Source organism: Saimiri boliviensis, chromosome 15, assembly GCF_048565385.1.
Source record: "Saimiri boliviensis isolate mSaiBol1 chromosome 15, mSaiBol1.pri, whole genome shotgun sequence".
Lineage (NCBI taxonomy): Eukaryota > Metazoa > Chordata > Mammalia > Primates > Cebidae > Saimiri > Saimiri boliviensis.
In genome coordinates, this window is record NC_133463.1 from 13,745,478 (window position 1) to 13,760,470 (window position 14,993).

At 41.6% G+C, this 14,993-nt stretch overlaps 1 protein-coding gene across 8 annotated transcripts in view; it reads left to right on the forward strand.

Annotated features, from left to right (window-relative positions):
• The window catches only part of CHD7 (chromodomain helicase DNA binding protein 7), a 180,371-nt gene extending 166,419 nt beyond the window's left edge, over window positions 1-13,952 (forward strand). For 5 of the 8 annotated variants that reach the window (XM_039464557.2, XM_074386680.1, XM_003935521.4 and 2 more), the window contains 8 exons: window positions 22-690; window positions 1,573-1,733; window positions 3,187-3,414; window positions 3,658-4,101; window positions 7,794-8,015; window positions 9,081-9,221; window positions 9,481-9,585; window positions 11,967-13,952. In XM_039464557.2, coding sequence (XP_039320491.1) covers window positions 22-690; window positions 1,573-1,733; window positions 3,187-3,414; window positions 3,658-4,101; window positions 7,794-8,015; window positions 9,081-9,221; window positions 9,481-9,585; window positions 11,967-12,884 — 2,888 coding nt within the window. In that variant the 3' untranslated portion in view covers window positions 12,885-13,952. The remainder of the gene's footprint in view (window positions 1-21; window positions 691-1,572; window positions 1,734-3,186; window positions 3,415-3,657; window positions 4,102-7,793; window positions 8,016-9,080; window positions 9,222-9,480; window positions 9,586-11,966) is intronic. The other 3 variants (XM_074386678.1, XM_039464560.2, XM_039464559.2) reach the window with 3 other exon arrangements.
• Window positions 13,953-14,993: the final 1,041 nt, after the last annotated feature.

The window sequence follows — 14,993 nt, forward strand, 5'->3', positions numbered from 1 at the left end:
ACGAGCCCTTCTGTGTTACAGAACCGCCTGATCTCTCCATGATTGAGCCCATCACAGAGGAGCGAGCCTCTCGAACTCTGTACCGCATTGAGCTGCTGCGGAAGATCCGCGAGCAGGTTCTCCATCACCCTCAGCTGGGAGAGAGGCTGAAGCTCTGCCAGCCGAGCTTGGATCTGCCAGAGTGGTGGGAGTGTGGAAGGCATGACCGAGACTTGCTGGTTGGTGCTGCTAAACATGGGGTCAGTCGGACGGATTATCACATCCTCAATGACCCGGAGTTGTCCTTCTTGGATGCACATAAAAACTTTGCTCAAAACAGAGGGGCAGGTAATATATCTTCCCTGAACCCACTGGCGGTTGGATTTGGCCAGACTCCTCCAGCCATCTCATCGGCTCACATTCAAGATGAGAAGGTAATGGAACAAGCCGAAGGCAAAGTGGAGGAGGCTGAAAACCCAACTCCCAAGGAGAAATGTGAGGGCAAAGAAGAGGAAGAAGAAACTGACAGCAGCGGGAAGGAGGGCAAGCAGGAGCGTGAGGCCGAGGCCAGCTCTGTAAAAAATGAACTGAAAGGTGTCGAGGTTGGCGCAGACACTGGGTCCAAGTCCATCTCGGAGAAAGGTTCCGAAGAGGATGAAGAGGAAAAACTGGAGGATGACGATAAGTCAGAAGAGTCTTCCCAGCCTGAAGGTAAGGCCTCACTGCTGCCCCTCTCCCGATCCCACAGCAGCTGGTTGTGAGATGCGTGGCTTCCTGGCAGCACAGCACCTGCTCTTTTCTTTTTCTCAAGGGCCTACTGTGCCTTTTCTTCGGCGAGGGGGGAATTGCAAGCTGTGCTTAGATCTGGGTTTGCCCTGCCACCTTAGAGCACCTAAACATGGTATCTTGAACAACATAAACTCTGAGAGGAGTTGCATGGAGACATTAGCAACTTCCGGGTTAAGGATGGAAGTTCACTTACGGTCGCAGTGTATTAAGAATTCCGTGTAATTTTAATTTCAACAAATGTGAGGGAAAGATGATCGATCATTCAGTGAATAAATATTGTTAACCGTTTTAAAACAAATGGTGCTTATTTTGTTTTGATTCAGAATTAAAGAGTAGGAGTAGAATCTAAAAATAACCAGTTTTCTAAGTCTCCGTAGGCTGCTGAAACTGGCCCCAAGTAAAAATAAAACACCTGCCGTCCTGCTGTAGCTGGAACCTTCAACTTTTGCCAACAGGTCACTCCCTTTTTTCTGTGTGGGAGAACATAGGCTCTTGAGTCAATGACTTGGTTGACTCTCAGCCTCCTGTAAGGTTTACTTGCACAGTGCTAGGTTAGCTACTGACTAACCTCTCTAAGCCTCTGTGTCTTCATCTGCAAGATGGAAATAACACCATCTACGTTAAAGGGCTGTTGCAAGCTTTAGACAACGAAGATTTATAAGATGCTCAGTACCATTCTAGCCATGTAGTAGGTACTCAATAAAATGGAGCTGATTAGTATTCACATTTTTAATCGTGTCCTTTCTAAACTTCAGTTTCCCTGATACTCTGGTTGTGAGTAATGCACATGAACTCATTTCTCAGCAGGAGCTGTCTCTAGAGGGAAGAATTTTGATGAAGAAAGCAATGCTTCCATGAGCACTGCTAGGGATGAAACCCGAGATGGATTCTACATGGAGGACGGAGATCCCTCAGTAGCTCAGCTCCTGCATGAAAGAACATTTGCCTTCTCATTTTGGCCTAAGGTTGGCGGGTTTTTGTTGCTGTTGTTTTCTTGACCAAAAAGGATTAGGTTAGAGGAAATCTTTCTGGCTTGATTTTTCAAATACTTTAAAAGTAAACTTTTGACACAGTATATGAGACTCTAGATTTTTCTTACACTTTTAAAGAATGATTTGAAAAAGCCCAAAGAAAAAAATTGTAGAACACTATTCTAATAGGATGGGAAATGTGATGTGAAAGGAACTTAGTAAGAAATAGAAGTGGATGGATCTTTGGCTCCTTGTGGCTTTTAGGTTACTTACCTCTGTCTAATATAATCTATAGATTAGCACTGTGTTTTAAAAACTTTTATGCGAAATAAAGCCTTCAGATTTAAGACAATTCTATATTTTTGGAAACCTACCATCTTCTTAACTTAAGAGAGGGTATGCTGTTGATCCATTTGCTCTTAACACATGATGAGATAATTCCAAATGTAGTTATCTGTAACCAAAAGCAAAAAATGGATATTATTTTTTTTGCTGAACAATATAATTTTATAATTAATCCCTGTGTAATTTAGGTCTGTTTTTCAGGGTAAGGAAATAATCAACCTAATCACCATAACAGGACTGTCTGGTTTAAAACAAACAACACAAAAAATGAGCTTCAGTCAGCCTACCCCCAGGCTGGTCTTTCCCAGTATTATTGTTGTCTAAGAAAAAAGGTGAAAATTTTGACTGAAGAATATACTGTCAAAGACATTTTCTTCCCTCTGTCTATCCCTTTAGTTCCCCTGTTATGCTAACCTCCTTTATTGAGTGTAGGAGGGAGTTTTCCAGATCAGTCAAAGGTTATAGTAGCAGGCACTTTTAATCTATGGAAACCCAGTCTAAAGCTGTAATTAGAAATTTTTAATGTACACGCTTCAATGAAATTTGAAGTGATAATAGGTAGAGAATGCAAATTGACATTCATTAGGTGTTCCTAGGTTGGTGCCCATTTCATAATGCTGAACTTTATTAATAGTGACGCTAATGATGTCCCACTTCCTGGGACACACTGCGATCCAGCCTGTGGATCTGATGGGCCAGGGCGGCAAGATGCTAATGCAAGGTTTCCATTGTCATCCGCTGATGTCCACCAGCAGGGCTCTATGGAGCTTGTACAAGACTTACTTTTTAAATATGAAGATATTTTGAAGGTGGTGATTATTGAGTACATTTTCCTGTTTTATGTAATTCAGGGTTTGTAATTGAAAAAGTGCATGTTTTCTGTGTTGAAGCCACTGGAGACCTTCTGCCAGAGCAGTGCCATTATAGGAGATTTTATTTATTTACTTTCTTATTTGGTTTCTTGCCTTGTTTTCTTTTACTTTTTGCCCTCCAGTTGACATTTAAACATTTTATGCTCTTCTGCACCTTGATTAATGTATTTATCTAGTAATTTTAACCGGGGCTTTGTTAAAATTTCTTATGACTTTTCCTCTCCCTCCAGGATAGAGTAATGATAAACCGATTAGACAACATCTGTGAAGCAGTGTTGAAAGGCAAATGGCCAGTAAATAGGCGCCAGATGTTTGATTTCCAAGGCCTCATCCCAGGTTACACACCCACCACAGTGGACAGCCCCTTGCAGAAGAGGAGCTTTGCTGAGCTCTCCATGGTCGGCCAAGCCAGCATTAGTGGGACTGAGGACATCACTACTTCTCCTCAGTTGTCAAAGGTGAGTTAGAATGGTTTGTTTCTGCAGCTTAAAAGGGAGCTCTCTAAGCATTAATTCAGTTTGGGAGCTTATGTTTCACTGGTCCTACTTAGAGATAAGATAGCTACTGTTTCCTCAGCTCTGGGCCCCACTCATGAACGCTTAATTCCTTAAGCTTCTTGTTCCTTATTTCTAAAAGCTGGCCCATGTAGCCGATATAGTTTTGGCTCACTGCAAATCTGTTCTGCTGGAATTTTTCAATAGGAAGATGCCCTCAACCTCTCTGTCCCCCGCCAGCGAAGGAGGAGGAGGAGAAAAATCGAAATTGAGGCCGAAAGAGCCGCCAAGAGGCGAAATCTCATGGAGATGGTTGCCCAGCTTCGAGAGTCTCAGGTGGTCTCAGAAAATGGACAAGAAAAAGTTGTAGATTTATCTAAGGCCTCAAGAGAGGCAACAAGCTCTACCTCAAATTTTTCATCTCTTTCTTCAAAGTTTATCTTGCCTAATGTCTCGACACCCGTGTCTGATGCCTTTAAGACTCAAATGGAACTGCTCCAAGCAGGCCTTTCACGCACACCCACAAGGCATCTGCTTAATGGCTCCCTAGTGGATGGAGAGCCTCCCATGAAGAGGAGGCGGGGAAGGAGGAAAAACGTGGAGGGCCTTGATATGCTTTTCCTGAGCCACAAACGGACGTCATTGAGTGCAGTAAGTTGGGGAGCTCACCTGCATGGTGTGTGCACATGTTGACAGCTGGGGGTCCCGCGATGCTCACGGTGCTGGGCTGTGTTGCTCTCAGCAGCATGGTATGAAAGCCAGCTTCCTCCACTAAAAAAAATAGTTTTACAGCAATCAGTCATGATTCTGATCATTGATACAGATCACTTGTCCTGAACAAAGTATAGCTTGAGCACGTATTCTTCCCAAGTTTGATGTGTTGATTGCTCTGAGAAGAACAGCCCAACACAGAAACATGTTCTTCTGAGCCTAGAATTATTATATCTGAATTCTCAAGGTGGAGAAAGTTTCTGCTCTTAAAATTATTGATATGTTTTAGGCCTGGCATTTATTAAAATTAGTATAAATGTTTTGTTTTGGACCTAAGAGTTGTGTTAACACAAAAAACTAGTGACTGCAAATTCTCCTACCTCCGTAAGTAGATACTTAAAAAATCTGAGCTGTGCTTTTGCTAGATGAGGTTTGTATAGAACATATGGACCAATGGATTTTTACTTTTTCCTTTCTCAATTCAGAGGAAATAAATGAATGCAGTATAATCAAAATGATTTTCTTTCATAATTTGCTTCAACTACATCTCGCCCAAAAATGTGGTGCCTGACTCACTGACGACAAGAATTTTATTCCAAAGAGAGCAATTACATGTGCTCCTTTTAAAAATGGTTTTGCACTGTATATCTTGAACCTATTTGACTAGAAGCCCAAGTCACCACAGTGGCTGGAGCTCCTTGTCTGTGCTGCGAGGAATGGGTGCTCTGGGAAGCCTTCCAGGTGCTGGGCCATCTTGGGCCCGTCCTCAAGCAGTGGGACACAGTTTGGGAAATATTGAAAATTGAGATGGAGAGAAGACAGATGTCTGTTTCAACATGTTTTTTCTCATCCATCCCTATTATTATTTGCCCATTTTCTATTTCTGGAACCCAGAGCAAGCTTAATAAGAAGGCAGGAGAAAAAGCATGGTTGAGTTAAAGTTCAGAAATGGCACAATAACGTTCACTGAAATTTGTTTGTCTTCTGGTGAGGTCTAATTAAAACAGAAGCATTCAGGTGGCTAAGAGTAAATTTTCAAAATTGATTACCAGTGCACCAGTCATCATAGTGATATTTGTTGACGTTATTACTGTTTTCAGAATCCTGTAAAAGTACACTTTGTAATGGACTAGCTGTGACTTACATGTTTTCTGTAAATTAAAATGCCATTGTAACACTAGTGATTAGCTTTCCTTTTTGAAACTACTCTACTTTGATAGATTTTGTTGACTGGTAAATTCTTTCTCCATAAACTTCAACAAACTGGAACGTTTCTGCAACTGACACCTCTTTTTATTTATTATCATGTTCAATATTTGTAGGATTTTTTGTTTTTGAAACAACGTTTTTTTGTTTGTTTGTTTTTGTTTTGTTTTTGAGACAGAGTTTCACTGTGTCGCCCAGGCTGGAGTATAATGGCGCAGTCTTGGCTCACTGCAGCCTCCCCGCCTCAATCGATTCTCCCACCTCAGTTTCCCAAGTAGATGGGACTACAGGCATGCATCACCATGCCCAGCTAATTGTTATGTATTTTTGGTGAGGACGGGGTTTCACCATTCCCAACTAGGGTCGGCCAGGCTGGTCTCGAACTTCTGGGCTCAAGTGCAAGTGATCCACGTGCCTCAGCCTCCTGAAGTGCTGGGATTATAGGCAATCATGTTCAATATTTGGATCATGACACAGGTTTGTCTATAGACCAGGTGTTAGGAATTAATAATGCAACCCACGTGCTTTTTTCCTATTGCAAGTACATACCCCATTTTAAATTTGAAGCTGACTTTATTCATTTCGCTATTTTAAACTGTTAAGAGTTTGTTGATTTTTTTTTTTTTTCTAAAATCCTATTTAGAAATCCTCAAAGAATTCCTAATTGAAGGTAGAGAATATGTTTTAAAAGCTTTTCTTTTTAACTGTCACATTTTGAAATGTAGGGATTCCTCATTTGGTGGTGTCAAGAGTGATGTGCATGTACATAAAATACTGGGAAAGCACTGATTGATCTGTAAATAGACAGAGTAGAAAAGAGATGTAAAGGCCAGCAGTGTTCCCGGGATGGAAGAGAACAGATGCTAGAATCTAGTATTATGTCAGCTCCCTAACTGTGCCACCATGAAAAAGTAAGAGTGCATTCAGCAACACTGGACAAGCTGGCCCTCTTCCCTCTGCCGACCCTGAGAGTCAAAAAATAAAGTCCTGGAGTACACAGTGTTTAGGATGGGCTGACAGGTAAATAATAATGTGTCCTGGTTGTGCATACATGCCATGACCAAGGCATGCCTAACATACTTTGTGAGCCCAAAGGAAGCCTGGGAGTGGAGGGAAGAGGATATGGGGAGAAACAGATGAAGAAGTTTCCCTATGCATGGTTGTACTTCACTTAAGTTTTGAAGATCACGTGTAGGAGTTGGTCATTTAAAAAGGGTTGGCAGAGAACATGTGTAAGAGGGAAGAGCCTCTTGGGTTTGACAAACTGAGGAATTTCGTGAGGAAGTGAGCTTCAGCAGAGATGAGCTTGGAGACAAGGCAGGATGCCAATCATGGAGGGCCTTGATGCTATGCGGAAGAACTTACTTTGTCCTGGAGGTAATAGGGATGCAATTTAGAAAACTGTCTCCTGTGTAGTGGTGTGGAGGTTGGACTGAAGATAGGTGGGGTTAGAATCAGGGAGACCGTTTAGGAATATTGCAATAAGCTGGGTCAGAAGTGATGAAGGCCTGGGCCATGGTAAACTTGTGGGGAAGGAGAAATGGGTGTCTGGAGGTTGAAATAACAGTTTAAGGGCTAGTGGCTGGATGATGGTAGCGTGTAGACTTCAGTTAGTGTTGTTCTGATGTTGCCACACATACCTGAGACAAAATGTTCCACTACTGACAAAATTACATTGTGCACAGAGTGCCAGTTAAGTTACATACAAACTGGCTTTTAGAAATTCCTTTAGTGTAAATTATCTTTAATGTCATTATCCGGAGATCCCCAGGAGAGACTGAGAGGCTGCCTTTCATGTATATCAGCTCAGACTGCACCCCCCATGTTGTATTCCCAGTGGCTGGCTTAGGATTTCAAAGCATGGAACCTTAGCGGACTGTAAATTTTTTACCTAATTACTAGTTCTACAGTGTGAAGAACAATAGAAAAGTTTCATCTTCTAACTTTTTTAAAAAAAAATGACACGAAGTCTCACTCTGTCGCTTAGACTGGAGTGCAGTGGCATGATCTTGGCTCACTGCAACCTCCGCCTCCTGAGTTCAAGTGATTTTCCTGCTTCAGCCTCCCAAGTAGCTGAGATTACAGGCAGGCACAACCATGCCTGGCAAATTTTTGTGTTTTTTGTAGAGATGGGGTTTCACCATGTTGGCCAGGCTGGTCTCCAAATCCTGAGCTCAGGTGATTTGCCCACCTCAGCCTCCAAAAGTGCTGGGATTGCAGGCATGAGCCACTGCACCCAACCTTATCTTCTAACTTTTAATAGCTGTTCCCAAATTAACATTTTTTCTAGTAACTATTTTCTTTTCTTCTTCTTTTTTTTTTTAAATCAAAGATCCGTTATGCTAGGATAATATTTTCTTGAAATAGGACATTGTCAGAATCTCTCTCTTTATCTAAGAATTTATACCATTGTTAACTTTCTGCAGGAGGATGCTGAGGTGACCAAAGCTTTTGAAGAAGATATAGAGACCCCACCAACAAGAAACATTCCTTCTCCCGGACAGCTGGACCCAGACACGCGGATCCCTGTTATCAGTCTCGAAGATGGGACTAGGCTGGTGGGGGAAGATGCTCCTAAAAATAAGGATTTAGTTGAATGGCTGAAGCTGCACCCTACATACACTGTTGATATGCCAAGTTATGTACCAGTGAGTATTGCAGAGTTTAGAGTTGGAAGGAATCTTGCAGGCCGGTCCGCTTCATTCCCTTATGACATAGAAATCCCTGACAGCTGGTCCCTCTGCCTTGTCCTTGAAAGTTTCCGGGTCTCAGACATTTCCCAGGTCTTTGTTGTTGGAGCTTCCGCATTAGAGAAACTAGCCTGAGGTCTGTCTTACTGAAGGCAGCGTTACGGTCATTTGAAGATGTGAGTTACACATTTCCTTACTGTTTCCTTCTCCCATCAAACACATATGATTTCTTCAGTTATTCTTTTTATGGCGTCATTTCCAGGCAGTCTTAGTATGGGGGTAACACTCTTAAATGCACTTTGTCTAGTCTCCAGACAAGGCCCGGCCATCCCAGAGTGCTATGAAGCCATTACTTCCGGAGACTTGACCAGTTAATGCAGCCCAAGATTTTATTAGCTGTTTTTACAGCAACTGATGCTTGTGCCTTATATTAAACATTAGATAATTCATATCTCCACATGGTTTGTCACACAGACTGTTAGCTAGGCAGCAATGCAAGTCTTTTGCTTTCTATATTTATGTGATTGATTTTTTTAAAACTTAGATGTAGGATTTTACATTTGATTTTGTTAGGTTCAGCATAGTGTTCTTGCTGTTCAGAATGTACCCCCACTCACCACAAGATCTGTGTATATGTGGGTTAGTTCTCATCACAGACAGTCTCATGTTGTCGATGTGGTATCATCTCTGTGTTTATTTAAGCCGCTAACCAGAAATTAGTAAAAGTACTACAGAAAGCCTCCTTTAAAAGTACCATGACTTGTTTAAACATTTGAAGAAAAACTCTAAGAGAGATTATTGATACACAGAAGGAGAAGCAAATTCTCACTTATGTGTTCCTTAATGCACAGGAGTAAAAACGGAGTTTTTTCTTTCAAAGAGAAAAATATAGTTTCTAATATTAATAATTAAAATTATTGAAATTTTCATAATGAAGATGATCTGACAGTTCTCTTTGGCATTTATATAGAGAAGGCTAAGTACTGCATACCAGTTTTACTAAATATGTTTTTTCTTTTGCAGAAGAATGCAGATGTGCTATTTTCCTCATTTCAGAAACCGAAACAGAAACGACACAGATGTCGAAACCCTAATAAATTGGATATAAACACTTTGACAGGAGAGGAAAGGGTGCCTGTTGTCAATAAGCGAAACGGCAAGAAGGTAAATGCTGGGAGACGGAGCTGATCACTGTGCGATTTCTTAGCCCAGAAAGAAATATTTTATCCTGCCCTCTTCTATAAAGGAAAAGAATCCCATCTTCCCAAATGCATGCGTACATGTGTGCATGTGTGTGCGTGCATGTATGTGTGCGTGCGTGCGTGCGTGTGTGTGTGTGTATTATAGAAAGGGAAGGGAGTAGATTAACGGAGAGTGGAGGGAAGACTGTATTTTTAATCATTTGTCAAATGCCTCTACCCAGATGGGTGGAGCTATGGCGCCTCCAATGAAGGATCTACCCAGGTGGCTGGAAGAAAATCCCGAATTTGCAGTTGCTCCAGACTGGACTGATATAGTTAAGCAGTCTGTAAGTATGAACTGCATTTCTGTCAGGAAAGGTAGCTATACAAAGCTGTTTTCCTGAGTCTTTCTTACTTTCTGTTGCCTATTAATTATTCAGTAGTAACTTATTCTTAGCTTAAAAAAGAATTGATGTAATACATGGTTTTCATACATCATTTCATACCTCATTAATACATCATGATTTCTTACATCAATACATTGTTAATCCAGAGTGAATTCATTTGTCAGCTCCAATTTAAAAGGTTTTTGTGTGGCATACATTCACGGTCTTAGAGGTAGACTTCTCCGTGGGGGATCGCCCCAGGTGAGCCAACTTAACAGCTCATCTGTGGAATGGAGTGTATGGTGGTTGAGATCATTAAGATTAACTGTGATTTCTGATTTAAAAAACAAAACAAAACAAAACAGTTTGCCTAAACGATTTGTTTTTATTAGCTTTTTAAAAGTTAGTTCATGACATGCTGATTTTTTGTTGTTGTTGTTTTAATTATAATTAAAAGTAACTTTGCTTTGGGTGTCACGTTCTATCCATCTTAACACTCGTGTGAGTTTGTGAACTGACACTATAGTCAGAATAGGGTTCCCTCACTCACCAAGTTCCCTTACACTGTCCTTTCTCCAACCCCAGCCCCTGGTTGCCGCTGACCTGTTCTCCATCCCTATCTTTTCGAGAATGTCCTAAAATGGAAGCATGAGGGACATAAGTGTTGGAGTGATTTCCTTCATTCATCATATGGTGGTCACATGTGTCACAGGTCACTGCTTTCTGTTACTGAGTCGCTCTCTCCATTGCATAGATGTGACACTGTGTGCTTAGCCCTCACACACTGAAGGACATCTGGGTTATTTCCTGATTTTTGAAGCTATGAATAGAGCTGCTATAAGCAATTGTATACAGGTTTTGGTGTGAACATAAGTTTTCATTTTTCTAGGGTAGATACTAAGACATAATTACATTTTCCATATTTTAAAAATGCTTTTTCTCTTACATATATTTGAAATATTCAAAATAACGCATTATAGAGGGAATAAAACATCCTGGGTTTATATTATGTTACACTATTTTATAATTTTTCTCCCAGACATTTTTTTTTTTTTTTTTGAGGCAAGTTATTTTTCTGTCACCCAGGCTGGAGTGCAGTGGCAAAATCAGAGCTCTCTACAACCTCAACCCCCCAAGCCCAAGCAATCCTCCCACCTCAGCCTCCTAAGCAACTGGGACTACAGGCACACATCACCAAGCCTGGTTAGTTTTTGTATTTTTTTGTAGAGAAGGGATTTCACCACGTTGTCTAGGCTGCTCTCGAGCTCAGCTCAAGCAGTCTGCCCACCCTGACCTCCCAAAGTGCTGAGATTACAAGTGTGAGCCACTGATGCCCAACCAAAAAAATTTTTTAATTGACAGATATTTAATTGACAAAAATTAATTGATGAATAAAATGTATATTCAAGGTGTACAGCATGGTGTTTTTTTGTTTTTTTTTTTTGTTTTTTTGTTTTTTTTAAGAGATAGGGTCTTACTCTCTCACCCAGGCAGGAGTGCAGTGGTGAGATCATAGCTCACTGCAGCCTCGAACTCCTGGGCTCAAGCAATCTTCCCACTCCAGCCTCCTGATTAGCCAAATAGCTGGGATGACAGGCATATGCCACCAAACCTGGAATTTTTTTTTCATTTTTTGCAGATACAAGGTCTTGCTGTATTGCCCAGGGCTGGTCTCGGACTCCTGGGCTCAGGCAATCCTCCTCTTAGCATCCCACAGTGCTGGGATTACAAGCACGAGCCATGGCACCTGGCTCCCAAGTGATGATTTGATTTAATTTTACACTATATACTTTTAAAAATGTGTGATGGGTACACAGTAGGTGTGTATATTTATAGGGGACATGAGAGATTTTGATGTAGGCACATGGTATATGATAATCACTTTAGGTAGATGAGAGATGCATCACCTCAAGCCTTTACCCTTTGTATTACAAACAATGCGATTATACTCTTTTAGTTATTTTTAAATATACGATAAATTATTGTTGACTGTGTAGTCACCCTGTTGTGTTATCAAATGTTAGATCTTATCCTGTCTAACTCTGTTTTTGTACCACATCAGGTATTTTCTGATGGATTATTCTGGAGTTAGTTATGGATGCAGCTAACCTGACATTTACCTCACTGATGAGTAGCCCTTGAGCAGTTTTTCTGCAGTTCAAGCTAACATAGTAATAAAATCAGAAGTTTTGCCTCATAAGTTTTATCATTGAGCTGTTAGAAAAGAACTACTACTTAGGTATTTCCATTTGGACTGGCAGGTTCACCACAGAGGCTCACACTGAGATCAAGATGTCTTCGGCGGCCCTTATAACCATTGTTTGCCTCCCCATCTCCTCCAGGGTTTTGTTCCCGAGTCGATGTTTGACCGCCTTCTCACTGGGCCTGTGGTGCGGGGAGAAGGAGCAAGCAGAAGAGGAAGAAGGCCCAAAAGTGAGATCGCCAGAGCAGCCGCGGCCGCTGCTGCCGTGGCCTCCACGTCAGGGATCAACCCTCTGCTGGTGAACAGCCTGTTTGCTGGAATGGACCTGACGAGCCTTCAGAATCTCCAGAATCTCCAGTCGCTCCAGCTGGCAGGCCTCATGGGCTTCCCTCCAGGACTGGCAACAGCTGCCACCGCCGGAGGCGACGCGAAGAACCCTGCTGCTGTGCTGCCCCTGATGCTGCCAGGAATGGCGGGCCTGCCCAACATGTTTGGCTTGGGCGGGCTGTTGAATAACCCTCTGTCAGCTGCTACTGGAAACACCACTACTGCTTCTAGTCAGGGAGAACCGGAAGACAGCACTTCAAAAGGAGAGGAGAAAGGAGATGAGAATGAGGACGAGAACAAAGACTCTGAGAAAAGCACAGATGCTGTTTCGGCTGCTGACTCTGCAAATGGATCTGTTGGTGCTGCTACTGCCCCGGCCGGATTGCCCTCAAACCCGCTGGCCTTCAACCCTTTCCTCCTGTCCACCATGGCCCCGGGCCTCTTCTACCCATCCATGTTTCTACCTCCAGGACTGGGGGGATTGACGCTGCCTGGGTTCCCAGCATTGGCAGGACTTCAGAATGCCGTGGGCTCCAGCGAAGAAAAGGCTGCTGAGAAGGCCGAGGGAAGACCCTTTAAAGATGGGGAGACCCTCGAAGGCAGCGATGCCGAGGAGAGCCTGGATAAGACTGCAGAGTCCTCCCTCTTAGAAGACGAAATAGCACAGGGTGAAGAGCTAGACTCGCTTGATGGGGGGGACGAAATAGAAAACAATGAAAATGATGAATAACCAGTACCAGTTCCAGTTCAAGTGTTTAAAACTTTTGACAAGTGGTAGTCCTACTGTTTACACTCACAGTTAATGTTCATACCTAGTTTTATAAGCTGTTCTGTAACATAGTGTAGCAAAAAAAAAAAAAGTCCAAGTCATGTTATACAGGTGTGTCAAAAGGTATCTTGGTCATTAAGTATTGTGCAGTGCATTATTTATTATCCCTAGGAGAGATGAAATTTGAGAGGTGATCATGTCTTTTTAAGGAAACTTACATAATGCTCTGCTTTTCTTTTTTTCTCTTGGTACCATTGGTATTATAATAAAGAGCAATTTGTAACTGAGTGGCACTAATGGAAGGAAGTGCTGCTCAAAGGAAGTATGAAGTTATATATTTAATTTTTTTAATTTTAATTTTTAATTTTTTTGCTGTGAAGGTCAAGATGAAATTTACCATACATATCATACTTGCTCATTTGTTTCCCTTTTTTGACTGTATGGGGGTTCCCACACTCGCACATACACACACATCCATACACTCTGACAATCTCCACGCTAGTGTGAACGCCTCTGTCCCGAGGCGCAGCAATAATAAGGCAGCTGTTGAATGTGAAGGGTCCCTTTGGAAAATTAACCTACTGGGAGGGTTCTTGCCAGACAGAACTGCAGTTCCATTGTCTCGTGGTCTTGTAATGCACTGGTATAAACAAAATAAATAGATGAATAAATAAAGAGTGAGAGAAGAGAGAATCAGGTACCTTTTTTAAATTAAAGGACTTTGTTACTTTAGCCACAAAGCTAAAACAGCATTACCTCAGCTCTAAACTAGCCTTGAAGTTTACAGACATGACTTTGTAAATGTATTGTTTTTCTTTGTTGTGATGTCCTTTTATTTTTTTCTTTGAAAACTGCTATCATGTAAGATAAAATGTAAATTGCTGCCAACTGTAGTAATGATGCTTTTAATAAAAGTGACCCATGATATGCAGAGATGTAATTATAGAATGTAGTATGTAGGGAAACGTGTTCACTCTATTTTTTGTATTCGCAATAGATGCAAATACAGCATTCTGGCTTTTGTACGGTTTCTTGATGTATCCTCTTATACTAGATTAGCTTTTAGTAATACACTAAACTGTCTCCAAGACTAGATAGGAAGGAAAATGTTGAATTACTCTCACATAATTCCACTCCAGATACCTCAACAGAAGTGCACACAAAAAGCTCCTACGACTCCCTCAAAAGGGCATCTGAGACTGAGAATACTTAGAAATGTGTGCAGTGTGTGATAATGTGGTACACTGAAGAACAAAAGGGCAAAAGAAAAATGAGGCTTTAATAGGCACAATATCTAGGTCATTTATCCTTGGTTAATGGGTAGAAAAACACAATGCAGTAGTGTCAGCAAGGGACACAAAGGCACTCTGGTGTCCTGCAGACCAGCGCTCGATGCCAGAAACCAGTGTGTGGAAAAACCCATGTGGAATTGAAACAGACCCACTTAAGCATACATGCGCGCATTCATGGTCTCAGAAGCTACTGATTTGTGGACCCCTTTTTGACTTTTGATATTTAAAGTAAAATATAATTTGAGATCTACTGTTTTTACCTTTTTATGTCACCCGAACCAATACAAAGCCGTATTTCCATCCAGTTGAAAAGCAGAGGAAGGGATGTGGACAAGGGTGTTTTGTGTATGTTGCCTCTCTCCACACCCTCCCCTCAGGACGTCCACACACAGTCCACCCCAGCCACTGTGCTGCCAGACAGGTGGTCTAAATTCCCCCCAGATAATGAGATTCAGTTCGTTTATGCCCCGAGATAAAAATATGCCCCTTAATGATTCTGGAAGGGAACAACCCGAACCCTCCACCTTACAGACGCTGTGATTGCTTTTATTTATCATCATCGCCATTGTCTGCTGAAAGTGGATGGGCTGTGCATGTTGGAGGAAAGTGCCTTGGAGAGAATATTTTTTGAAAGTAAATTATTTGAACACGGAAAAGTAAAACTAGGTCTTTGTAAAATATAGGGAATTTAAGTATTTGAGTAACAAAGACTAGTGGGGAGAATTTGCTTAATAAATTGAGTCATTAAAGGGTCTTTTTATAAAGTTCTTTGTAGTAT